Source organism: Neocloeon triangulifer, unplaced genomic scaffold (genome assembly GCF_031216515.1).
Source record: "Neocloeon triangulifer isolate White Clay Creek 2 clone unplaced genomic scaffold, ASM3121651v1 ptg000015l, whole genome shotgun sequence".
In the NCBI taxonomy this organism is placed as follows: Eukaryota; Metazoa; Arthropoda; class Insecta; order Ephemeroptera; family Baetidae; genus Neocloeon; species Neocloeon triangulifer.
In genome coordinates, this window is record NW_026775557.1 from 5,929,335 (window position 1) to 5,955,925 (window position 26,591).

General features: G+C 38.9%; 3 protein-coding genes across 12 annotated transcripts in view; 2 read left to right on the forward strand and 1 right to left on the reverse strand.

Moving 5' to 3' along the window:
- Positions 1–2,617, forward strand: LOC132202675 (separin). The gene is made up of 8 exons (XM_059629742.1): positions 1–314; positions 382–511; positions 578–995; positions 1,051–1,179; positions 1,232–1,465; positions 1,513–1,799; positions 1,902–2,063; positions 2,116–2,617. The coding sequence occupies exons 1-8, from the start codon at positions 170–172 to the stop codon at positions 2,402–2,404; spliced, it is 1,794 nt and encodes a 597-aa protein (XP_059485725.1). The 5' UTR covers positions 1–169; the 3' UTR covers positions 2,405–2,617.
- On the reverse strand, positions 2,528–18,579 carry LOC132202674 (lysosomal-trafficking regulator). Of its 7 annotated transcripts, none has more exons than XM_059629739.1 (35): positions 18,225–18,270; positions 17,954–18,160; positions 17,603–17,757; positions 16,018–16,112; positions 15,610–15,781; positions 15,334–15,504; positions 14,021–14,778; positions 13,442–13,937; positions 12,599–13,386; positions 12,376–12,545; positions 12,211–12,315; positions 11,844–12,010; positions 11,311–11,734; positions 11,120–11,259; positions 10,661–11,057; positions 10,208–10,607; positions 9,844–10,151; positions 9,616–9,791; positions 8,416–9,561; positions 8,118–8,354; positions 7,906–8,064; positions 7,650–7,853; positions 7,385–7,595; positions 7,173–7,334; positions 6,815–7,119; positions 6,510–6,754; positions 6,232–6,453; positions 6,065–6,177; positions 5,639–6,009; positions 4,817–5,576; positions 4,420–4,762; positions 3,926–4,363; positions 3,600–3,869; positions 3,472–3,543; positions 2,528–3,414 (listed from the first exon to the last, which is right to left on the reverse strand). In XM_059629739.1, the coding sequence occupies exons 3-35, from the start codon at positions 17,693–17,695 to the stop codon at positions 3,291–3,293; spliced, it is 10,242 nt and encodes a 3,413-aa protein (XP_059485722.1). In that variant the 5' UTR covers positions 17,696–17,757; positions 17,954–18,160; positions 18,225–18,270; the 3' UTR covers positions 2,528–3,290. The 7 variants fall into 7 exon arrangements, with proteins under 7 accessions (XP_059485722.1, XP_059485718.1, XP_059485724.1 ...); XM_059629735.1 differs by having other exon boundaries at positions 17,882–18,160; XM_059629741.1 differs by having other exon boundaries at positions 17,606–17,757; positions 17,882–18,160; positions 18,225–18,269.
- The window catches only part of LOC132202677 (uncharacterized), a 15,898-nt gene continuing 3,958 nt past the window's right edge, over positions 14,652–26,591 (forward strand). For 2 of the 4 annotated variants that reach the window (XR_009442393.1, XR_009442392.1), the window contains exon 1: positions 21,523–26,291. The gene's annotated coding sequence lies outside the window, so the exon portion shown is untranslated. Of the gene's footprint in view, positions 14,800–19,962; positions 20,006–21,522; positions 26,292–26,330; positions 26,451–26,591 lie in introns of those variants that run through there. The other 2 variants (XM_059629746.1, XM_059629745.1) reach the window with 2 other exon arrangements.

Consider the following 26,591-nt stretch of genomic DNA (forward strand, 5'->3'; position numbering starts at 1 on the left):
CGCCAATATAAAAAATTGTAAACATTCACACATGTTATTTCGTTGTGCACATGTACAGCTCCCAAAAATCATTTATAACGAACAGTATTTACCGATATTTTACCTTGAAAAAATAGAATAATCTGGCAATGTTCATTGATAAAAGATACTTGGGATGAAGTAGGTTAAAATGGATGTTGACGAAGTTATGAAAATATATGAGCAAGGAGGCTCAGAGGATGAAGAAAAACTGCTGAAAATGTTGAAAAAAAAGGTAGACGAGGCTTTAGACAGAGGATTTCACCAGGGAATGCATCACAGCACATTATTTGAGAGTACGTGACTTTTGAATCTATTTTCTATCTCTTGGGAAAGTTTACTACAAAAATATAATCTATTTAGCGCTGCACAAGGAAAAGGCGATTTTGGAACTGCACACTGGCAACAACGACAAGGCCATTGCTTCGTTTCTCGAGTCATGCGGCTCCTCAGCAAGACAGAAATTTTGCAGCAGGATGGACGAAACAAAATTGTGAGATTTTTTTTAAACTCTATCCGTTCTTAATAATCCGAGTAATTTATTTCAATATGTATTCAGCCCTCAAACAAAACCATCTTCGGCTAGTGAGACGTCTTCAGAATTGGATGAAATAATACCGAAGGGATTTGACGAAGAATTGATAAACTTCTCAATGGACCCAATGGATTTCAAACAGCGTTTACAAAATTTGCCTTCAGACTGTGTCATTGTGGAAATTTCGGAAGTCTTTCCAGGACAGAGGCAATGTCCCCCCGAAGTCAAGGCTAGACCCCTTTGCGTTATTCGCTGCAGCTGTGGAGAAAATACCGACTACATCAGCCAGTGCATTGCGAATCCCCATCCTTTGCCTGCTGCAAGAAATTCAGATATTTTGGTTGAACTCAAGTCAATCATTAAAGAGCACGCAGCTCTGACCACCTCTTTAATAAGATGCAATTACAAAGATGATAAATTGCTCATGGAGGAGCGGTTTCAGGTATTATTTTCTTACTTGAAATTTTTTAATATAACCTAGTTGCTCTTCCACACAGATTGTCATGGAGGCTGTTCGAGATTGGCTTGGGCCATGGAGAAGTATGTTCTTGGGAAGAATTTTAGACAATCACGTGCTCAAAAATTGGGACAAGAAAATTGGTCAGCTTGCAAGCAAGCTAGAAATTGTAATTTTCAAAAACTACGTATACCTTAATAAAAAGTGCTGTTTAAATTCAGGCTGATGCGGACAGAGTTAAATTCTCCCTCCTGGCGCAATGCTCGAATATCTTCACCAAAGTGGATCTGGTGCAAGGTCTGCAGAAAATTATTCCTAAAAATAGCAGCAACAAAGCAAAATTTATATTGGATGCTTCAAAACAAATGAAAAAGCTCTCGGAGGAGTTCTTTGGTACAAATTTAGAGTCGTTTACGGAAGTGGAGAGGCACCCGGTTATTCTCATTGCAGACAAAGTAATTGACAATGAATTTTTTTACATATTTGAAGTATTCCTCTTTAGAGCGTCTTCATGGTACCATGGGAGCAGCTAGACATTCTCCAGACCCATCCTATTTCCAGAATGCCAAGCTTAGCCATGACCCATGCAGTTTACATGGCACCAAGATCCCAGCGCAAACTAGACTCGCGCTCGGCCTTCTTTGTTGTCGATCCAGACAAGAATCTCCCAGCAACGTCCAAGAGACTGAGACCTGTTTTGAAGGCAAGAGAGGAGTGGATAGGAACCATTGCAGAGCTGCCTGAGAAGCCTATCATTGCAAAGCAGCTACAAGAGAATGACATTTACATGTATGATTTAAAATAATATTATTTAACACGCTTTTTAATTTTTGAAAATCCACTTCTATTTTGTTGTAAGTTAAATTGAGGAAAATATTTGTTTTGCTTTAGTTACTGTGGCCATGGTTCCGGCTCCCACTTGATTGACTCTGATCACTTCAATCCGGTGAACTCGGCAGCAATTCTCATGGGCTGCAGCAGTGCCGATATTAACAAAATTGGCATCCACTGGGAATCGCAGGGTGCCCCATTGGACTTTCTTTTAGGAGGAAGGTAGGTTGATTCTCTAAAGAATATCTCCTTGGCATTTACTTTTGGTTTGTAGTCCTGTTACTTTAGGGATGCTGTGGATTGTGACTGACACGGACACAGACAAGATGACAGTACGCATGTTGGACACTTGGCTTCCGCCTAAAGACACAAGAAACACTAAATATCGGATGGAGCTTTGTACCCAGGACAAGTCATTTGTGAAGGTTTTTGAGGACCTGACCCCGCAAAAGGGTGTTCTGAAGGCCCTACGTAGTGCCCAGAAAGCTTCTACTTCACAAATTATTGCATCTGCTTTTATAGCTCATGGAGTGCCTGTTTATGTAGGGCATAATTCTAAGTGATAATTAATGTTCAAAAATAGGGGCACGAGTACGTCTTTTTTTTTTTAAGTATGTTGCAAAAATAAATTCATAAATTGTCCATGTTCATTAATATTTTAACTTTTGAGGGTTATTGGAAGTTTAAAGATCACAAGATGATATTTTATTGAGACAAATATAATTTATTCTATGAATTTAGTACAATCATAATAAATTTTTTGAAATAATTTGATTATAATGTATTTTATTGTTACCGGATTCGATTGGTACAGTCATCACAGAAATGATTTATTCCGAAGGTTGCTCGTTCAGGCTTATCACACATTCATCATTTTGCAAAAATAAAATTTTCATGCAGTAAGTTTGATCAAAAAATAATATGAAATAGATTTCCACAATAAACAGCGAGTTGGGTTGATAAGTGAATTAACCTTATAGATGATTAATAAGCTAATTGTAGAGTTTACATAATTGATCTGATCATTTTGATGCAGGAAGTTGATTTTTTACACACTGGGCAGATTATACTTGGGAAAATATTTTAATATTTGATTTAACTCAGCAGTCAAAATTGAAAATAATATAATAATTCCCTTGGAATAACTTAATGGAACAATATAAATTTAGTAAATAGCAACAAAAATTATAATATAAGAAATACAAACAACAATTACATTTATATGATCTTATTGATAGTACTACAAAGAAATGTGAAAATGGCACATCAGATAGAAACTAAAAATGCAATTAACTAGTTCAAGTTGCTTAAGAAACACAAATCACAAGTTATAGAAATAAAATATAGCAAGCCATCTGCCCTTGGTAGTTTGTCTTTAACTAATTAAGTGCAAAATTAAAGCTAAAGAGAGCATATTATGAATTTTGAACACATTTCCAAATAATTGATCTAAAGGGAGGTCAAGTTCAGGAATTTAGCTGTCTTGCCTCTTGTGCCTGATGCTTCCCAAATGACGACAGTTCCATCCATAGCTGTGGCATATAGATGCTGTGCATCAAAAGAAAATACCAAGCTGCAATGAAATAAATTAGTCTAAGTTTAAAGGAGAAAAAAATGATCAAAATATTACTCAATTATAGAGGTGTTGATGTATTCACTGGTAATTTTCCTCAGTGGTGCAAGGTCCCAAGCATTCCAAAGTCTAAATTAATCAGATGATTAGTATTCAAAATTATGTTCATAAGTTTCTTTTCACACCTGATTTCACCGGAAGCAAGCCCAGCTGCTACAGCATTAACTGCTAATCCTTCCTGCGCACACGAGAAGCAAAGTGCTGTGATCTGTTCTTCACAAGATATCGACCCTACAAGTCTGGCATTGACTGTGTAAAGGCGCAGGACTGAACCAGGTTTTGTGTCAACTAATGTCGTTTGAGGGCCAGACAGGACAATATCTCCGGACACGTCGCTGACAGCTACTTTCTGCACAGGTCCACCAAAGTTTTCAATTGTCCTCACATATGATAGCCTGTATTGAAAAAAATTTAATAAAAAATGACACATATATAGAGGTGAAAATATTACGTGTTCAAATCCCAAATGATGGCACTGCCGTCTTGGCTTCCGGACACGGCCACGCTGTACGCAGTGCACAAAGCAAGACTCAGAACTGGTCCTTGGTGCCCCAGTAGCTGCACCATTTCTTTTTTTGGGTCAAGCTGACTTTTGGCAGGTTGAAAGTTGAAACGCATAACCAGAATTCGCCCCGATGACAAGGATATCCAAAGTTGCGGAAGATCAGGGGTGCTTGCACACATTACAACTGGGTCTAGGCAGGGAGTTTGGATTAGAGGGACGGGAGGCTGCTCCTTGCGCATTTTGGCGCGAATCACTCCGTCCGAGTGCCCCCAGGAAATAAGAGCGGCGCCCAGAACGTTTGGTGTGCCCAAGAGGCTGCCTCTTCCACCCTGGTGTGCCAGCAGCAAGGATGTGCAGGGAGCCAAACCAAACACATCATTCGACCTAAATTTTGTATAAAAAATTATTCGCCAAAATTAGGCGCTTTGTATATTTTTTACCTGAGAGGAACCAGCCCGCTGACAGGGGTTCTGTGTGTATGTTTCCAAGCAACTTTGGGTTCTCCCTCGGCAGGCGAACCCACATAGCTGCCCCAGCGTAGACTTTGGACGGCACCGTTGAACGGAGGTGTAAAGCTGAAGTTGCCTTTTTTTGAATCCTTACTGGAAAGCGATTGGACGATCATGGGGTGAGGTGCCTTGAAAAGCTGCCGTGGCGTTTGGCCATAAGTGCGCACCATTGTCTCCCAAGCCAACCTCTCCAAGGGGTCTTTAATACTGGTCACGTCAAAGCCGATGTAGGTGGCAGGGTGGAAAACATTGATAGCGTCTACAGCTGCCTTTCCTGTAGTTTAAAATATTTAAAATTTAAAATTACAAGATTTAAAAAGTTTTCTACCAGTCTGTTTACATCCAAATACAAGGTCAATCCAGTGAGGAAGATTTTCACGCACATAATCAGACTCGAGTGCCTGTCTGTGAGCTAAAATAAAGCTTCGAGGACTGCCTTCACACCACGGAGGTAGCTGCACGTGGTTGACACGCTCTCCATTCTGTCGAATGCCCAAACTGAATCCCTCAGAATTGAGCAGGAACTCTGGCAGAAAGAAAAATTCAGGTATCAGCTCCTTGACATCAGTCGTTGAGTCCGAGCTTGTCAATCGCCACGTTGTTTTCAAAGCATGGAAGGTACGGTCAGGAATATCAAAATTGTTGTCTTGGTAGGAAAGGAACATCTTTGTAAAGGGTGGCATCCGCACAAGGAAGTGCAGAATAGTGCCTGAATTGGAGTAGTGAGAGCCATAGTGGAAGGGTTCGTGATTGAGGGAAATGGTGCTGAGACCTCCCTGCAACTCTTGTTTCAGGTAATTGTAGGTGTCAATGTAATGCTGCTCGTTTTTCTTGTCCTGGACGGCCATGGGTTTTTCAAAGTTGCGGTAAATAGTGGTGCTGGCAAGATCAAGTCGAGGACTGACGTAGTCAGACAGGACAAAGGGGAAAACGGGGTACTGCATTAGATCGTTAAAGCTGCGTCCAGCCATTTTATTTAGCTGTATGAGGTACTCAAAGTTGGAAAGCAAGCCATCACGCCATAATTGCATGATGCTGTTCAGGTTTTCAGCTGGAAGAAGGTTTGGGAAGAGGCACTGAGAAATCACCTGAAACAAATTTGAAACTTAAGTATAAGAAATTAAATTTCTTTACTTTGTGTTCAACTTGCCTGCAAAAATTCATCTCGTTGCTTAGAGGATTGCAAGGCCAATAAATAAGTTCTTCCGTTTGCGAGGAAAATTTCAACTGCCCGTTCCTGTAGCTGGAATCTCCTTTGATGGATTTCTCGGACGTCCTCAAACTGCCAGGCCATGGAGGAGACTTCTAAGGTTGCGTCAATGTCGTCGGACACAAAGTAGAGGCACGTCTCGCCAACCAACATTTCTCCAGACACTTCCTGCGCAGGTGTGACTACTTGGACTGTCGTCATGTATCTGATTTTCTCGTTGGTGTGAAGCCGCTCAATTAGCACAGAGGAACTGCCTTTTCCGTCAATATCAAAAAGAAAACTTAGAGTTGATGGCTTGTCAACTGATTCTACTTTATAGAATTAAAATTAGTGTTAATTGCAACTTTATCAGCCAGGATAACAAACCTAATTTCTGTCTGAATTCAGGCATAAAGTACCGATCCTTGATTCCCAAGTGGCATCGTTGGAGCCTTTTTCTAACTCGGGACGGTCCTTCTGTTGGGTCAAGTTGCCAAGACCTGTTTTAAAATTTGTAAATCTTCTTGTTGATCAAATAAACAGACAACAAATACCCTGGGTATGATTCAGGGAAAAACCAGACTGCCTTTTCATGAGTTAGCTGCTGCACAATGCTGTGCCACTGAGCTCGCAAATGGACACTCTCACTTGTTGATGCTTTGATGTGCTCCATGAAGGCTTTTCTCTCAGCATTTTGTGCTTCTACGGCAGCTCTTGTAGTGACCATGGCAGACTCTGCCACTGCTTTGGCCATTTCTTCTAACTTTGTAACAGCTCTGAAAGTGATATAATTTTTACTGCCCCTTTTAATGCTTTTAATAAGAAGACATACCTCCTTTGAGAAATCTCTTGCTGTTTGCCACTGGTTTGCCTTAACCTATCAATCTCTTCGTGGAATAAAGCCAACTCTTCCGACCAAAGCACTGGGTCTGATGGGGTATTTTTTACACTGATGACACCCCAGGTGGTCATTTTGGATATCAAAGTTTCACAGACTTTGATATCTGATGAAGTTAGAGGCAATCCCCTGTGAGGCATCAGGAGGTCTCTCAAAAATACTGAAAACCTGTGTTCCACCTACATAAATAAATTTTTCAATAAAAATTTGTTGTAGCTATTTAAGATTTGAGTCCATACTTGAGTATTTAACTGTAGGAGAGTAGTCAAAACTTCTCGACATTTGATCTCTCCATGCAGAGTTGCGACAACAAACATTCTTATTCGCACTGGCTGACGAGGCGACATCATAAACCCAGCCAACTGACCCAAAAGCACCCTAATTGTATCCCTCGCTGCCCACACAGCCCCTTGCCATGCAGTCCGCGCTGCAGGCCGCGGCTGCTTTTCAAGGGTTGAAGCAAGAGCTCTGATTAACAGAACAAGCAAAGAGCGAGCAAATCCATTCTCAGACTCACTCACTTTATAAACACCATTTAGGGGCTCTGAAAAATATTCAATATAATAAAAAAAACTTATTTTTATATTTATTACTTACCAACACCTGTTAAGAACTCCACAGATTTCTGAATAAGGAGTTTAAAGCGCTCGTTGATTTCTCCACGAGGAACATCTTTTAACTGGCCACTTAGTGTAAGTACTTGCTGGGCACTGACAGTTCCAAATGCTGTGGGCAAATCATCATTGCTTGCAGATAGCACTTAAACAATTTTTTAGTCAAATTGAAGTCAGATTAAACATTAAACATACTGCTGGCTAGAATGGTTGCCGAGTTTCTTGTTTTGGAACTTGTTGCACTCATACAGGCAGATGATCCTCTTTCTTGCAATCTTTCCAAAGCACCTTCCAAAACAGCACTCTGTGCGTCTCTCATGGTTTGCGCACAGCGCGAAGGCCACCCGCACCTCAGCCTTTCTTGCTTTTCCAAGTAACCAATCTGCAGAAGCAGGTCCAAAATAACCTACACTCAGCCAAAGTGTTAAATGAGAAAAAAAAATACTATAAAATTTCAAACTTGAAGGTTTGTGGAGCCAGGCTGGCCGATAGCTCTTCCAATGATTGTCACAAAAAAGACGAAGATGTCACCAATTATTAAATCTTGCTCAGACACCCCACACAAGTCACTGTGATCAGGAGACAAGTGAGCAACAGCCAATAATGTGTGACCCATTGTCTCTAATAGTCCACATTCTAAAAGACCTTTGTATGAATTTTGAACCTGAAAAATTCAAATTAAGAGATGTTATTTATACATTTCTTGATGAAATTACCTTTGTCAGAATTTCTCTCAAGAAAAAAACAATGTTGTGGCACAAAGCAGTGTCACAAACTGATCTTGGTAGCAAAGAGAGGAGAGGTGGGAAGCTGGCAAATTGAAGAGGTGTCATGTCCTTCAGCGACCAGAGTTCCGTTTGTTCTTCCAGGCTCACCTTCAGAAAAATAAAAATAATAATAACAAAATTAAACAAATTTTGGATTGTACTTGGCATCTAGTGATAAGTGCAATGCATGCTTCAACAAGCTCTGCTGTTGCCTCAAACTGACTGAGTTGATTTGCCAGCAAGTAAAATCCCTTCATTTTTAAAAATTTGTTGATCTCCTCATCAGTTGCTCTTTGCAAGTAGGCTGATAGCACACGAACAACTGCTGTCCTGACTCTAGAGTCAGCATGGTTAGCCATGGCCAGCAGCATGTCGGGACGAACAACGTGATTTAACACCTGAGAGATCAGTTAATTCATCAGAAATAATTTGAGGCTGTGGGAGAAATAGTCAACTTACTTGTTGGCTCATGCTGTCGGGTAAGACCAAGATTGTATCCCTAAGAAGGAGAAGAAGACCCTCCACAACAATAAACTGGCAGTTTGCTTTTTCCCCTTCAATATCATTTTCCTTTAAGCCAGCTTCTGCATTGAACTTCTCCCAGTTGCTCTTGTTATTTTTCAATGCTGAAATTCTTCCTTCTTCATCTTCTGGCATATTGGGGTAAAAAGAGAGCCCGGAATCATTGCTGAAGCCAATGCTGCTCATGTCGGCCATATCCTCAGAGGAGTTTTGATCCGAAATAAACTGCTGCTGCTCCTCCACAAATCTATTGCTGTCTAGCTCACCGTCGCTGTCCATGTCGTTTTGCTTTATTTGAAGATTTGCCAAGGCTTTGTTCAATTTCGATGGATCAACAGGCTGGTACGATTCGTTCTTTGCTCTTTTCCTCTCCAGCTCCAAAGCAAATTGTTTGTTGAAATCATCAGTAGCCAGCAGAAAATAGAAATTTGATCTCGCATGACTGACATACGTGGCACTAGCTCGATGCACCAGCAGAAGAAAGTCGGCAACTGCGACTATGTGGGAAAACTCCGGGGGCGCCCCCATCAGAGACCTGACAAGCTCTACCACAGAGCAGCTTACATCAGGGGGCATTGGAGCTTTACAGTCCTCTTTTTCTTCATAGAGAAACTTTTCCTTGCAAAACATGAGCAAAGTCTCGACTAAACGAACTCTATTCATCTGCGCAGCATTGAACTCTCGGAATGGGTGGTCATCTCGAAGAAGAGCGTGGAGAGACCTGAAGAGACAGCTCAACGCGCTAGAATCCCATGCCCTCCAAGCCTTCACTGTAGTTGCAAGCAAGAATGAGTTGATTACAATGGCGTCAGATATGTGGCTGACTGCGATGTCTCCTCCTGGGAGCTGCAGGGGCATCAGAGATCTATCCGTGCAAGCATCTAAACAGGACTTTAGAACGTGGGGCCCTGCTTTGCATTGAGGTGATTCAAGGACTTGCAGCAGCAATTTGTGACATTCTGATAGTTGAGTGAAAAGTTCAGCTTCACCCTGGGCTAGACGCAAAAGAAGGGAAACAGCTTGGGCTTGTTCCGTCTCCGAGCCTCCAAGTTCAACAACTCTAGCAAAGAGCACGAGAAACACCTACAAAAAAATAACGATTTTTTACTTCTGTCGATCATTATTATTATTTCTTACCTGAATACCACCCAGAAGAGATGAAGCTGCGGCAAGACCCTTGAACTGCTGCGGTTCAAATGTTTTGTTAGGCGAAACCAAAAACACAGGGCTTGCTGTAAGTGGTACTTGTTGACTTGCCCTTTGCTCAGTTGCTACCACCCGAAATCCAGATGCAGTGGGCGGGAATAAGGAACCTAAATTTATTTTTATTAAATTTCTTGAATATATAAAAATTAATTAATATACCTGTTGCATTTGTGACAACTTGAGGGTAAATGTGAACAACTTGACAGTTCTGTGCAGAATATGTGAGCAGCAAATTTTCCTGCATAGCTTTCAGATTGCTGCAGGGACCTTCAAGAACAAGGTCCCAATTCAAACCACAGTTGACAGTCTTAGAATTGAATAGTTGTGAAAAATTCGGTTTAGGCTTATTTGCTTCACACTCAGTCAAATTTGTAATATTTGGGCCTAGCCCTGCCATGTACATAGCTCTTTCTCTTGTGAAAACAGAGTTTCTGAACAGCATCAGACCACCGAAGTACCACCTGCCACTAAGAAAAGAATAACTTGTTAACATTTTTGTTCCGACAAAAAAAATAATGCTTACATCTGTCTGTTCACTGAACTTGCAACATGGCCAAGCAAGAGACAGGTGGGTCGACTTTTTCTCACTAGAAGCCCAGTAAACCGAAGGTGGACTGTCATCTCCTTCCAACCGTCTAAGAAGAGTGTGACTTCAACAATGGTCTTTTTGTGTTGCATGAAGTCTCTGACATTGACAGCTAAGTGATGCCAATTGCCTTTGGGCAGGAAATGATTTATCACAGTCTCCGCAAGAATCTCATAATTATTGTCGCAGCGACAAAGTCGTAAACACAACAGCTCAGATGCTGCATCAGCCCAGAACTCCAAAGTTAGAGATTCTCCTCCCAGGGAAAACAGGTGAACAAGACTTTGGATCGATTGGGCCGATTTCATGCTGTCTGTTAGTGAAGATCTTGATGACCCTAAAATAAAATTGCAATGCATTGATTGCAAAAAAGAATTTCAAAAAAAATACCAGCGAACAAAGCGTTATTCCAATCTGAGATTAACGAGCCACTGGTGCAGCTTGCGTTTGAGTTACGAGGAGTGGCAGAGATGACTGGAATTTCTACGACGGCGCATTCGGTTCTCAGCCATAGTGCAGCTGAGAAGCCCTGAGTCCACATGGCCCAGCCAACAGACATATTTAAAGGCAGAGCAACTGCAGTGGAGGCCCAAGAAGAGTTTAGTCCCAATTTGATGTGCTTTGAATGCATGTCATAAGAAAGGCGCTCAGCTTCTTTAGCCATGGCTGGAATTTCATGAACACTGCAGTCTGATTCAGCAGGAAAGCAGAGTATGAAGTGGGGCTGTGGTCGTGTTTGGGCTGCCAAATTGGTAAGTGGAGCCAGCAGAATGTCACACGGAGGTTCCTTAGGTAAAAAAGAAGAAGAAAAAATGTTATAACGGCAAACGGTAATAAATATTTTTTTACCTCCGATTTAAAAAAGCTCAAATACAGAGAGAGCTCCTTTGGTGTAATGCTGTATCTTGCCAAAATTGAAACCAACTCCAAAATAACTTGTTGCAACTCGGCCTTGTCTGGATCTCTCACTTTCAAGCATTTTGAAAAACCTTTATATATAACTTTAAAGAGGTGCAAGATAATTAACCATTCATTTTTACCTGACAGAAGTGAAGCAATGACTCCATGGTTGGTTAGGGTTATGCAGTTTTGAGGACTGTCACGACAAACAGATGTCAGTTTCTGCAATGCGTGCACTAAACTAGGGTTGAGCTCGTCCTCGGAATTTTCATGAAGTTGAACCAATAACGACACCACCAAGCAACACAGTTCTGGTTTGCTGAAGGAGTTGCTTTTGACCGACTGTTGGGGAAGGATGAAACTTAAGGATAGTCGACTTTCAATGTTCATGGCTGTGTCTTCAGTAACCTCCGACAAATACTCAGCAACTTCGATGTCCGCCTCATAGCCTTCATCTGCTGTCAGGTACGAGTTGTCAATGGAAGAGCCTTCAGCTTCTTCCGAATCAGCATTGTTAGTAGGTGGTGGAGTTAAATCGAGTAGAATTGGTGGCAAAGTAGGCAACTGAAATGTTAAAGAACCTAAATATTGACCAATTCTCGCAAAATTATGTCCTCTAAAAATATCATTAACAATTTTAATTCATATATACCAATAATGCCACTTTGGTTACCTCGGGTTTGCTCCTTGCTGGTAATACTTGTTGGTCAAAAAAGTGAGTAGCAGCACAACGGAGGAGCATGTCGCAAATAGCCTGAACATGTGTCCGCCCTCTAGGTTTTAGCACAAGGATAGCTTGTCTGATAGAACTTAAGACATCCTGCTCGTCCCCATCGGAAGCTAAAAAAATAAACAGGAGTTGTTTTCACTCTATCTGTGCTGTTCATTAAAACAATAAACCCTGTTCCCTTTTGAATAATGTTTGGCCTTCAATAGATAAGATTAATGAGCTTTTTCAAAGAGGATTTAAAGTTAGTTTTTTTTTAATCACGTGCCCTAAGACAAGCTGTTGCACATTCTTAAGTTAATGGCCAACTCACCACTACTGTTAGAGTTGATGGAATTAGAAATCCCAAGACAGACAGTCACTAGAGCCTCTAGCAGACGCACCACAAAGTAAAACTCGGAGCCCTTGTGAAAATCATCTAAAATGTTTCAATTTATTTTTTATAATTAAAATTACTGTTTTTGACCCATCATTTTACCTTCTTCACTTGGTCCCCTTACTGCCTGGGTTACAATTAGGTGTAGAAGCTTTGTGGCTTGTGTTGCGAGTTCATGATTGGCCAAGTGATACCTAAATTCCGGGCTGCATGCAGTGAGACTTGCACATGAACGCCAGAATATAGCTGCTGAGCTAATCTGCTGCAAAAACCTATAATACACTTACATTAGATCTCGATAGAAAAATATTTTAAATTCACTAACTGTTTCCTGTTAGGAGTTGGAATATCATTCCCTTGAGCTTCGGACGAGTCTGTGGTCTCAGTAGGACAACCACTATCACTCTCTATGCTGCCATGCATGAATCTGTCCCTCTTCTGTTGTTTTAATGAGATTTTTTGCAGCGAGTTAATTAAAATGCCAGTTGAATTTTCTAGAGATGTTTGCAGCATATCCAAAGACGACAAGTTTCCCCTGTCCTCCGAGGGCTCATTTGTATTCCTCCATAGTTCAATGATAATTGTCACCTCCAGGATGGAGCAGCACAGCTTTGAGAAAGTAGGGATTGTAATCAGTTCAAGGATATTATCCAGACCTCCTCTGTTGATGAATTCTTCGGCAAAAGCCACATTACACAGCTGAGAGGAAAACACTGATAGGCAACATGTCAGGAGAAACTGGCCAACTTCGTCATCAGGATCTTCTAAATATTTGTTCTTCTGGCTGAGGAACGTTGGAAAGAAAACTTTGAACAGCAGTTCTCTCTTAACCACGTTGCTTGTATTTGGAATGACTTTGAATAGGTGCTCTATGATAATGAAGCAGATTTGCAAATCTTGAGATTCAAGCAGGTCTCTGTAGGATTCGAGACATGACCAATTGCTCATGGTGCTCTCTTCAAGCAATGACACTGCCGACTCTTGAAGTGTAGATGTGGAAGAGTTGTCTGTTGAAAACCCTGCTGGAGACAGTAAAAGTTGAAGCATTTTTGAGCCGCAAATTGAACAAGACGTTGATATTCCGGCTGAACTTCCAAGCTCAGAGTATAAGACCTAAAGAAAAATTTACAAATTTAGACTTGAATAAATTTGATTAAGAGAAAATCACCTTTTCTAGTAGTCCAAGAGCAACACTGCTCAACTTGAAATTGTTTCTAGAAACCAGTTCAAGCATTGGAAGTAAAAGGGCTCTCGGAGGTTGGCAGCAGCACGAGCCACAGTGGGTCATCACCTTTAGTGCCCTCATTTCAACCTCAAAGTCACCACAGTTCTGAGCAACCCTAGTTAGCACCATGAAGAGGGTGGTGATGCAGCACGATGAGGACAATGGATTGTAGGACTGGCCCATGAGGTCATGGTGGTGGTGCCGCTCAGCCGTGATGCACTGTTTGTGTCTTGGCCTTTTGCACAGGTGCGAGTGAACAAAATCGGAACGCACCTTTTTAAGCATAGCAATTAGCAAACCAACAAGACTGATGAGTTTCTTTGCTCGGCCAATGTCCACTTGTCTCTCTGAAGTGAGGAAGAGAGCAACAATATTTTCAAACAAGCGACCACCCAGACTGTCTGAAAAAGGCCTGAATATTTCCACAAACTCTTTTGATCTGAAACACATAATCAGAAATTACACACTTGTAAAACATTTAAATGATGAAGAATTGCAAGTAAAATGATTCCTTGTTTATACCTCTCATGTTGCTGAATGGTGGAATAGAATAAGCACAATATTGCGTGGATGCAGCCATATATGAAGTCGCGGCTCTTGGTCAGGTTGCTTTCGTCCAGCGCTTCTTCTCCGACGCTTTTGCGCACAGCATCCTCTAAGACGCGCACAAGCAGAGGAATGGTGCCGTTGTGCATGATGGTACTGCTAGACTCATGTGCACTGGCCACTCGGGAAAAAGCAGTCACCAAAAGGCCAGCCAAGGAACGCTTGATATCATAGTCCAAGTCTTTAGCGCCATAAGATACGGCGCCAAATTGCACCGAGCACAGATGCTCAAGGGCAAATCCGATAGCCTGGACAGAAGTCTGATTGTTCGAGTCCATCGGTTCTGACAAACATAGTTTTCTGATCAAGTCAATGAGCAACTGACAAAACTGGAAAGAACTCAGTTCTGCGTTTTCAGCAGCTTTAGTCTCGTCAGAATAAAAATCGTTGGGGTCAACACTCTTTTTTGCCGATTTAGTTCTCTCGAGTTCATCGTCACTCCGAACGACCGATGTAAAATAGTCAAAGTCCATAGGGTTCAAATGGATACGCAGCGTTGGTGCTATCACTGGAGAATCCCCGTCCTTATCTTGAAAATCGTTGTCCGAGTCACTGGAGGCAGATGGTTGCTGAAATGAGCCACAAGATGACCGCTTCCGTCTGAATCTGGCTGAGCTGCTTGCAGTTGAGCTGGCGGTCGAGTGACGCGCCTGCATGCTACCTGTGGTCCAGTTCTGCATCGACAAAAAGAGTAGGTTGGTTATATAACTTGTTAATGGTTACATAATCAACAGGTTTGGTTAAGAAGATCAGCCTTGAAAATATGTATTGAAATAGAAGACTGGATAGCACTTTCGGCTTTTACATTTTTTAGCAACTGCAAAATTGCAAAACAGCTTCAGAATTATCAATAATCAAAGTGATAATTTGGTGGATCTCGCAATTAAGAATAATATTTTACTTTCATTTATAAAATAATCATATGTACAGGGAAAGTACATGATTTTTAAAATCTGGTGAAAGTTGAAAGTGAACAAGTTTTAATGGTAAAAGATAAAAAGGTTTTAATAATTCAAATCCACTTTATATTAAAATTAATAAATTAATTCATAATAGGGTTCTTAAAAACCAAGATACAAACTAGAATGCATAAATCGGCTAATATGTAAAATTTTAAATGAGATTTACAATAGACAAAATCTCTATAGAGTATAAATAATTATTGATAAAAACATGCATTTTTTTTATCAAAAGTGCCTTGATGAATATTCTAAATTTATTAAATTCACCTTTTGGGAGTGGCTTTGTTTGTAGTTGAAAACAGCTTCAAACTCAACAGGCTGTTCGTCCACCAGAAAGGGGCACGTCTGCGAGGCTTCAGCGCTTTTAATTGGGTCATGGAGGCAAATGGGGTACAGCGAGACGAGCAGGCCGGCAAGTTCACGGCCACAAGAAATTCCCTAAAAAAGCAAAACAAAAATTGATAAGACGAGTGGCACACTTGGCACAGCGCCAACAGGGTTAGCATAGAAGAGTGCCAAGGCTGATTAAGTGACTTTGCTTGCCTGTGTGCCCAAGAGGTTGAGGGCCAAGAGACACTTGGTGCCCCGGCCTTGCAGAAGGTACCTTTGCAGCGGCCTTGTGTCGTCATTAGCACCACCGGGCTGTTGCTGGCAAAGCTGGTGCACATCAGTCAGCAGTTCACAGCTGATTAGGGTGCCAGCCAGGCTGGGAACACTGAATTGAGGAGAAATGGTCGTATATCAATTTTTTTCTTTAAATTAGATTGAACTGAAACTGTATAAATCGATTAGATTGAGAAAAAAAAAGACAAATAAACAACAAGATAAAGTTTAAATAATACAATGAATATTGAATTCAATAATAAAAATGTTCTTCAAAAAAAATTCTTTGTTTGTAAAATTATGAATGGATTTATTGATAAATCTTTAGAATAAAAAAGGGTTTTGTACCAGAAAGAAAGCAACAGCTCATTGAAATTATCGTCAGTGCGGTTTTTGTAGGCTGTCAGCAGCTCGATGAGGAATATTTCAGTCCATTGTGTTTTCTGCAACAAAAATGCGGTATCGCTGGTTACTACAGAGTCCACTCCAGCAGAATACAATTATACTGGTGACCTCAGCGGGTCACTTCCTGGAGCCATCTAATCAAGCCGGGGCAAAAACAATATTATGCAGCCGATGAACTGCACACGCACATGCATGTACTCATTAGGCTAACACATTTTTCCACTTGAACTTAGAGGGCAAGGGTCGGTCACTACTGGCGCCTGCAGCGAAATAATAATTTTCTCCTCTCGCTTGATTTCATTATTAATTAACATGACTTTTGAGCGGCAGCTCATTTTTATAGATATGTCAAACTGAGACGAGTTAGCCAGTGCCTGTCAACGCAGATAACTTTATAAATTATTGCGGTATATAGATTATATACTTTTACTAACGCCAGAGTAGAGTCATTGACCGTCTCTTAGAAAGGGATGCCTACGTGTCTCGTGACAGACCAGAAAATCCGGCTACGAGCCTCACAAAAATGTGCAAACTGTTCACGTTCAATCAAAGTGATCAAAGGTAACCGCAAGTAAATCGGTGAAATGATAATAAATCAATCACAAACAAAACAAGAAATTTATTTGGAATACTGAAATTTTTTTAAACAGTGAAAGAATTACGTAAATAGCAGGTAAATAGAAATAGTAAAAAAACATTATAAAATAAACCAATGAGTAAATAAACCCATCAAATTAAATAATCATGTTTAAAAAAATCAAAACTTTCTTATCATCTTAGGTAATAATTAAGTAATTATACTGATGATACGATTAGTGCAAAATTATCAAACAAACTATAAAATTGTTATCGTTTCTTCAATAAAAATTAAGTACTTAAAAATTTTATAATAACCAGGGTGCCCAAGTCTAGTGTCAATGTCAATTAACCTTTCTTCGTTTTTTCCTCAATTTTTGTGTTGACTAAGAAAATGATAAACAATAATTATAAAGTGAAGAAGAACAGGCTTTGTCCCACTTTGTCCTTGTTGAAAAAATTGTTTTTATTCTAAAAAACTGGCTTTACTAAAAGAGTTTTACTCACAGTCTGCAAGATAAATAAGAAAATCTGCATAATTGAAATATTTTGTTAAACAATAATTTAATTATTTTAACTTTGCTCATATTTTTTTATGTTTTCTTGCGCATCAAATATGGTCGCAGATTATGACCAAAAGTGCTAGAGCCATTTTTTTAAACAATTTTTTTAACGCGCACCAAGCAATTTTCTTCACTTTTATGATCATCTTATGGAGTGACAATATCCTAAATAATTATAAACATTCAGATAAGTAAATCATTTTTAATAAATATATATTTTTATAATTGGATGTCCCAGCTACTATTCATGAAATAAATTGAGAAATTCAATCACGTTTACAGTTTGTATTTTAACAATACTTATATTATTGTATAATGCGAGGTCATTCGCTTTTTAAAAGATAAAAAAAAGCAAAAATTAAAATAAAAAATCGCATGAGTCTACTCACTACCTCGTTGGTTGAGCTTTTGGCCTGGACAAATTGCTCCCATGACGTGATCAAATGGTCACTAACATTTTCCCTGTTTCGCACTGGAGCCATCTCCAGCTCTTTTCACAATATCCAGAGGTCCACTCGAAGCAACATCTCTCATCGAGTTTGATCTGGAAATGAAAAGACACAATTTATCATCGTGACTGACTTTCGTACGAGTTGATAAAAGAAATGTTATCACGCCTAAAATAGACCTCAATTAAAAGGCGAAAGCAAAAAATTATAGTGGCCTACTTTTGGTGTCAGAGCGACAAATGAGCTGAGGATGCGGCAAAATTAAGTCGGAAAATGTGTAAATAAACGAACGAGAGAGAAATACGAGTGGGTTAAGACAGGTCACTGGGCCAGTCACTCTTTAGCCAATCTCAAAGGTCGGCGTCTGCGACACAAGTGCAGACTGAATCAAAACGGGGCATAATAGAGGACGGGCTACAGATTCGATCGATTGGCCCGCAGCAGGTGAGAGAAAAGAAGAAAGTTGACGCGACGGCAAAGCCAAGATTCGTGGGAAGACTAAAACGAGAAATAAAAAGAGACGACGATCATAAAAAAGAATTAATAGATGCAGAACACTGACCGAGCTACATGGAATGCAAAAATCAATCGCCTTGATGAGTCCCTCGCGGGGTCACGTGCTGAAAATTCGATATTTTCGCACCGCCGAGGACGAAAAAGGGGTGTGGCGCGAAGGGACGGGGGGCTTTTTGCGCCGCGAATCACGCAATTGGGCCGAAAGAAATTGCAAAATCGGGTCAAAATAAGGGGGATTATTTAGTTCTGTCAAAAATCTGGTACCTACGTGTGTTTTCCAGTCGAGGGCCGTCCAGATTTAGACGAAACGCCGCATTCTTTCTCGTACACACTCGATCTCCTGGCTGCGTCAAGTGCAAGCAAAACAAGACGGGCTGTCAGGCTGAGCGCGCACGTGATCCAATGAATCCTTCGGCGAGGTCAAACGCGTCGTTCCCATTGGCCGCCGGCGATTGTTACGTAAAAAAAGGCGCCTCTTCGGTCGTTCGCGGGGAGCCTTGAAATCGCCGCGACGACACTTTTCTTCTTTCGTATTCTTTATTACTTTTTGCGGCATTCTCGCGTTTTAAAAGGATATTTTGTTTCTGATGCTTCTACGCAGTTGGTAGTTTTGCGGTCATTTAAGTACCACACGTAAACAACCACGCGCAGCTCTTCATTACGCAATTTTTGCCATTTTTGCAATCCCTTCATGTGCTCTAAAGTAAAATGACAATAATTTAATACAAACGCGTCTCTCAATATCGCGCGCATCGTGAATTTCAAGCTGGCGCACTGCCTATTGTCACGTGCTAAAATTTATTCAAACAGCAGACATATATTATACCTTCACTTTATTGCCAAAACAGGTTTATTTTTAGAGAGTGTGCGTAAAGGTGCCGCGCGAAACTTGCTTTTTTGCAAGGCCGCGAAAGTACTATAATTATGAAATTTCACAGCTCGTTATTTAGACTGTTATAATTTCGATATCAATGAATAACTTTTCATTTGTTCTATTTTATGACTGACATAATTATATCAATCATCAATACCAATGAATTGACTGAAAAAATAAAGGAACATAGTTAAAATCATTATTATTTATTATTGTTGTAGATTTGTGAAAAAGACACCACCACTAGCAAGAATTTTGCTAAAACTTCCGAGATCAAAAAGACCCCTCATCCGCCGCAGTGAGCCTCATAATATTAAAAAGCAAATATATAAATTTTCAAGATAATATCTGAAATTAGGAACTTATCGTATTTAAAACTAAGTAAAAAAAAAGAAAATAGCAATATTATATTCTTGGTATATAATAATATTTTATTACAAAATACTGCTGCTTTCTTGGAAGACGAACCGCATATTGAGATTTTGATCTTTGACTCGGGACTACTTTATTACATTATATATAAACATTTTCACAATGTTCACTTATTATTTTTGCTATATTTTTGCCATCTTCTGGTGTTTTACTCAATTTTCTTTCTTTTTTTGTAGGCATTTGATGGTAGTAAATAGATAAAACTAAAAATTTTAATTTGATTCTCTATCTTTTGGACTAAAAATTATTTTGAATAATTAAAAAATTTAGATTTTTACGCAAATAAATTTTCGAGAATTTAAAATTAGAAAATAATAGGAGAATATATTAATAATGTAGAATAAACAGGCAAGAACATATTTAAGCAAAGATATTGCATTTTTCTGGCATTTCATACAGTAATTAAAAACTAGTGCAACAAAATAAAAGCAATTAATTCAATTTATTTAAATAAATTAAATAATCTTTTTAATTTCAGAGTATAATGAAGGACACTGATGAATTGGTTTACAAAAAAATTGGTATGTTCAATATTTACATTTTAAGACATTTAAATTTACATTTATGTCAGATTCATTCGGATTTATATAAAATTAAATCTCAAATATATGTGTATTTTTTAAAAAAATATTATTTATATTAAGATAAATAAGGTTTTAATAATTAATTTATTTACACACACACAATAAAAATATAAAATTCAAGAATAATAAAATAAATTATTTTTCTTCTGTGCCTTGGGCGGACTCCAAATCGGGTCTATAAACCTGATCATTTGCTGCAATATTAGCTTTGCAGTTTGCATATTCACTGAAGGTGGCCTCCACCCACACTGTGCTCTGCGTGTCAGAGTGATGGCTCATTATAATATCCCAGCGTATAAAGATTAAAGTTTCTCAATATTTTATTTCATTGTATACCGCTTTATGACGGGCTTAAGGACTCCTGATTCGCCTGATTGACATAGTAAAATCAAGTCTTTACAACAATAGAAGTAATTTTTGGCAATTATTGGAAATGTAAGTAATTTAACACACCATTGTTGTAAAGACTTGATTTGACTGTGTCAATTAAGGAGTCCTTTAACGACTATAAATTCATAATATTCATACCCATATATAGATTTACAAAACCAAATAATGCTTTCAAAAGAATATATATTGTAAAAAATTATTATTCGTTGTCGTTGGTCGTTGAAGAATCTAAAATCAACATCAAAACACGGTTCCAATAAACCGCAATAAACTTCATGTGCGACTACGGACTGGGATTAATTTTGTAGGAATAGAGTGGGCAGAGATATAGGATATGTCTAGTGTGTTCAACATTTTTTTTTTCATTTTTTTTAAATGAAATAATATATTTCACAAAAAAATTTTTTTAATAAAATAATAATAAGTAACTCGTAATATACTTTTTAAGCGATTACAAAAGAGATTGGTAATATTTAACTATTATATTATTTTAAAGAACATTTTGCTGTTTTTTCTTTAGCCAGCACAAAATTCAACAGAGGTGTAAGCAGTATACAAAAATGGTCATTTTAAAATGTAAAAAGGGGTATATTTTTTCCTTTTGGAGATATTATAGGGATGGACCAGATATCCGAGCGTACATTAACTAATTAAGCACCTGCGGAAACGATATCACATTTTTATTATTGAAATTGCTTGACAGCGGCCCAGTGAAATTTTTAATAAACTATTCTATTAGATCTAAGTCCAAGAAGCAGCTGCATCATAATAATATCACTTGCTTGACTACATATCTTTTTACTTATGATCATTGTATTTGAATGGAGAATAAATAAATAAATTTTAAGGGGAAAAATTCTAATTTTGTAATATTCTCTCCACAATTTATTTTGCGCTTGATCAAAAAATTTTTTTTATATAGTTTTTTTTTTATTATTTCATATTTTTGAAGACTGAAGAAAATAAATTTATAATTTTATAAATGATTATATATAATTATATTTCATGTGGAACTGGATTTATTGCTATTGCATTGAAACATTATCTGTTTAAAATAAATACAGCACTGCTGCGTCGACACTGACGAGCAGTGAGAGAGCTTTAATTCTTATAGCAGCCACATAACTTACTTTAGCGACGGAGCAACGGCAAATCTATAACACTTGCCAGCAAATGCAATACTTCCACAACGGCTCCAAAATTTTGTCACAACCAAATCAGAGTGTTTGTTCAGTGCAGGTGGTATTTAATTAATTATAAAATATAATATTTAGTTATTTACCTAATTTAATTTATTTATTCTTCCTCATGAGAATTTAACATTTGAAGTGGTTAATAAACTAACAATTTATTCAATAATCATTGCTGATCATTTAAAATCAAAAAGAATCTATATTAATTATATTCTTTTTTAGTCAAGTTTGTTTGAAAATTAAATTTCACCTTTTTATTCAATGTGAAAATAAAAAGAAAAAGATACTACTTACATACAGAATGTCACAAATATTGCCTCCCCCAACTCAAGCCTTTAGTTCCAAATTAAAGGGGCATTGCCAAGAATCAAATATTGAACAGAACATTTTAGGACATTAGCAAATCGTTGATAATCCTTTGGAAATGCCTGACATCTCCGGCCTTGAAACTCTCCAGTGCCTCAACAACATGATCAGGGTAATTGGAAAATTTTAACCCTTCAGGAACTGCGAACATCGTGGCGCCTAATCTATACTTCGCCAGGTCAGTGCACTCATTCTTGAAAGCACCTTCCATGGAGCCTTCAATGACACTCTTAGGGTAAGCCCTGAATAGACCACTGGTGTATTTTGGGCAGATCGTGAGCTTGTCTACTTCGCCGAGCCGACCCTGCTTGCAGTTCCATTCTTGGTAGAATTTGCACGTGATTAAGCTGCCTTTGTCTGGCTCAACCTTTTCAGTCTCTTCTTGGATATACTGCTTATTTAAAGCCACCAGGATATCTGCCTCAGTTAGGATTGTCATGGCTTCATAAAGTTTTGTCAGTCTCGGTTCTCCAAGAATTGGTGATCCAACAACGGGCAATCCAAACGCCCTCCTTGCAACTTCTAGCAGCATCTCATATCTTTCTTTTGCCTCTCTCGCAGCAAGGTTATTTCCACATAAGAATTTCTTCATCTCAGATGGATTTTCCTTGTAAAGTGTACCTAGTTTGTTGGCCTCTTCCTGCCTGTTTTGAATGTTCAAACCCCAAGTTGTTTCCACAAACATCGGAGCCCAACCTTGGTGTATGGGGAAAAGGTCACTGGTAAAAATGTTCTTCCTATTCTTGCCGAGGAAGAACCAGTCCAAGAGACAGTTGAGCTCCTGAGACTTCACATTCATGGCAGTTAAATTATAAGCAAATTCCTCATAAGTAGCCTCGCTCTCCATTGTGGTGCTGAGCTTCTTTGGATTTTCCTGGTGCTTCTCAAAAGCTGACTCACAGTGCTGCACCAACGCCTCCAGGAACTTGACCATGTTCTCCATGGCAGGCGCCTTCTCTCCGACTTCACTTTTAGCCTTCCACATGATGGTAGCAGCCAGAGTTGGCAGGTAGTACTGAGTGAACTGCCACAATGGGAACGGCTCCAGCTGCCCATCCAACCATTTAAAATTTTCAGTCACAATTTGACCCATCAGGTCTTGGATTCTAATCTGTAAAAATTTTTTTATTTGAAATTCTTTATAATTATTTATGAATTTTTTTTCAAATGTACCTGAATTTTGTTAATTGGAGCTGTAAATCCTCTCTTTGATACTGATGTTGGTTTATTGGCTTCAAATGTTTGGAGAAATTTGGCTCTAGTGCACTTCGTCTCTCTGGTTGTCTTGAAATTCTGTGCTGCGTCTTCAAAAGAAATCTCTTCATCTTTCAGATTTTGGGCACAAAGCTGTTGAACGCCAACAGTTTTATCTGCAATAAGGATACCAAATGCATGCATTCTTCTGAAGTAACAGCGTTTGAAATCACTGAAGATAGTCTGATTGGAGTATTTCTGTTCTTCGCCTATCACAATAGGGTTGTTGTACTTGCCAAAGATTTCTTGCGACTCAAAGAAGAGCTCTTCAATTTCCTTTTTAATGTGTTGCTCCCTTGAAAGCAGCATGACATTGATTAAGAATTTTTCCATGCCCGAATCATCAGCACTTCCTTTGTTGGGGATCTTGATCATTTCAGAGTGGGTCACCAGAAGACTGTAAGCCTTAAACACAAGTGAACTTTGCTCATTGTAAATCCCTTCCCAAGGAGCAGGTTTGAGGCCAGGAATAAACTTGCGCAGTTTCAACTCCTGTTGCATCTTTTGAGCAGCAAGAATTTTGTTATTCAGTCTGGCGCACAGTTCTTTGAAATCTATGGCATTGCTGAACACAAATTCTGGCTTGCTCCTCTTTAAATTCACCCAGAATCTGTAGGAGTATACATGTCTGCTGCTCAGCTCAACCAGTTCTGGCTCAATCTCAAAAAGAGTATCAGGAATAGGTTGGACGAGATCTAAAAAAAAAAAAAGAATTGAATTATATAATAAAATATCCATTAATCTCGCATATAAAAATAAATTATATCAATTTATTAAAAATTTTACCTTTCAGTTTTTGCTCTCCATTCCAAATCAACCTCTTGAAACTCCTGAGTTTGGCTGCACCTCTGTTTGCATACCAATCAATGAGAGGAATGCAGGGCAGCAAAACCTCATCCATAATCATCCGAGGGATTTTGGGATCAAAGTTGGGAAACTGGTTAACCATGGCTCCCAGCAGCACATATCCAAAAAGTACTCTCTCTCTGAAGGTGTTGTTTATGTACAGCATGTCTAGCATTGGAGTGACAAACTTCTTGGGAAATGGCCATAGAACAAAATCTTTTACAATGAGGTCCACTGCGTTAGACATATTCATCGCAGACAGGAGCCAGTAGTTGAACTTTGCAGGACACCAAGGCACCTAAAATGTTCAAGAGGAAGTCATTGTAAACACGGGTCACTCAAAATGCCAAACTATGAGAGATAAATGTTTTTCAAAAAATCCCAGCCCCTCCATAACAGTTATTTCTATTGATTTATTTTCCTTACAAAAAATTGGCAAAATATGTTTTAAAAATGTTATGAAATATATTTATTGCATTTGCATAATATATACCCGAGCCACTGAGAAAGGGTCACTCAAAACTCCGAATCCAAGGCCATCAACTTCACAACGATATGGATCTTTCAATCGAATGCAATTCTCAATGCTCAGCATAGATTTCCACATGTCAAAGTCACTCTTTCGGATGTTCACTTTTGGCAAAAGTGTGTCTTGGATGAGTTTCAGCTGGGCCAGAGAGTTGAACTGTGTTAGACGCAGAAGAGTACACGCATTGTTCAGACTATGCTCATCTCTGGCAATCATAGCGGTGTAGAGTTTTTTTACATCACCCCTCGTGAGCTTGTAGTCAATGTACTGAAAAAAGCTGTGGTCGACAATTGTGTGAAGAAAGCTGGCTCTCTTTTTCTCGTCGTCTGGCCGCTTCAGGGCCTCGGCCACCCACTGATCGATTTTGTCCAGCTCCAGCAGGTCCTTGATGGCATCTTCATAGTAGATAATTTGATCATCATCTTCATCATTTATCAGCTCGCCCTGCTCATTGAGGGTCATTGACATTGGTGACATGAAGAACACACGTTCAGGTCCATAACGGGCAATGGCTTCACGGATGGCCTGAAGAGATACATTACGTAAAATATTAATACAAATTAAGATCAAATCAAATGGTGGGATAATTTAATTCATCATTAAGTGGTGTTTTTTTTTCCAGAAATTATTGATTAAAAATATAAAAAATTATATTTTAAGTTTCAGCCTGTACCGAGAGTCTGCCGAGAGTGATAATGAATTCTGAGGGACTCTTTTTCATTTTTCATTATTAAATGACTGCATTATTTCTGGCCGTGGCAAGATTAAAAATATTTGAATATATAAATGTCCTTTGACTGCCTCTATGTATAAATGTGAAATATAAAAATGCTGAACATACCTGTTGGTGTTGAGGGTTCATTATGAAAAAATGCTTTATAGGGTGATAATACCAAAAATTTGTATGCAGGAACAACACGTGTATGATGTACGCTTTTGCCTCGCTATAAAAAGAAAATTAAATATTTACAGAATTGGGCTCCGCAGTGATGAGGAAAAATAATAGCACAAAAACAACAAACATGCATGTTAGATATTATGCTATTTATGTGTGTATGTGCGCTGCAGTATGTTTTAAATACATATGTACATATGATAAATTAATTATACCTTTTACTTTACATGTTAGTTTTTTGGTGTACGCAAAAAAGTAAGAAGAGAAAATAGAGAATAAATTGACCAAAAAACGAAAGGTGTGCGCAGAATTTGGCACTTCATTAAATATAATTAACACTTAATTAAGTACAATTATACTCACGGGGAGAGGAGGTGGCAGCGTCACAGCACTCCGGTGCCTGTTGTCTGTTGGCGTTATTCCTTTCTGTTTTGTTAGACCGGAAATTTCTCAAATCCCTTGTTCTGTTTTACTATTTTTCTAGTTCTTTCATGCCCAGATCTGTTCGGCGTTGCGTGCAGTAGGTTGCGTGTGATCGGCTGTCGGCTGATTCATCCTCGTTCGCACACGAAAATTCCCTTCTCCCGTTGGCATTGGTTTGATTGGTTGGCTTGGCTATTGGCTCGGCTCGGCGCTCGGCCGTATTATTTTTCGCAGACGAAACCAAAGCAAACGTCGCAAACCATCCCTTCTTCTCGCTTCGCTTCTGCTCGCTCATGCTAACAGGAGACACTAGACAGGAGATAACGTGTAAGTATAGAAAGAATAATACATACAACTCACGCTACATACTGCAGCCGCCGTTGCACGTATCCTGCAGACCTGCAGCGCATAGCATTCGCCAGCCGCCAGTCACTCTCATTATACATTTATATTCAGACAGAGTGTATGGGCACTTCTCGTTGCATTGTATGTATTTCGCCGCTTTTACAATTTATTTTAAGTCTTTTTTTTAGATTTTGTATTTGTTGAGACTACTGCGCCTTATATTGTGCTTCAAAAAATATTGATTCAGGATTCAGAGGATATGTTAATGAAAACTGCATTTTT

What these genes read in the sequence shown, in the direction of transcription:
- LOC132202674 (XM_059629737.1), bottom strand. Translation starts at nt 17,695, where the DNA reads ATGGCTCCAGTGCGAAACAGGGAAAATGTTAGTGACCATTTGATCACG. An exon ending in TGAGCTTTTTTAAATCGGAG is followed by an intron (nt 11,058 to 11,119) that starts GTAAAAAAATAT and finishes TTTTTACCTAAG; the next exon opens with GAACCTCCGTGTGACATTCT. An exon ending in CCGACAGCATGAGCCAACAA is followed by an intron (nt 8,355 to 8,415) that starts GTAAGTTGACTA and finishes CTGATCTCTCAG; the next exon opens with GTGTTAAATCACGTTGTTCG.
- LOC132202675 (XM_059629742.1), top strand. Translation starts at nt 170, where the DNA reads ATGGATGTTGACGAAGTTATGAAAATATATGAGCAAGGAGGCTCAGAG. An exon ending in TCATGGAGGAGCGGTTTCAG is followed by an intron (nt 996 to 1,050) that starts GTATTATTTTCT and finishes TCTTCCACACAG; the next exon opens with ATTGTCATGGAGGCTGTTCG. An exon ending in GACTTTCTTTTAGGAGGAAG is followed by an intron (nt 2,064 to 2,115) that starts GTAGGTTGATTC and finishes TTTGGTTTGTAG; the next exon opens with TCCTGTTACTTTAGGGATGC.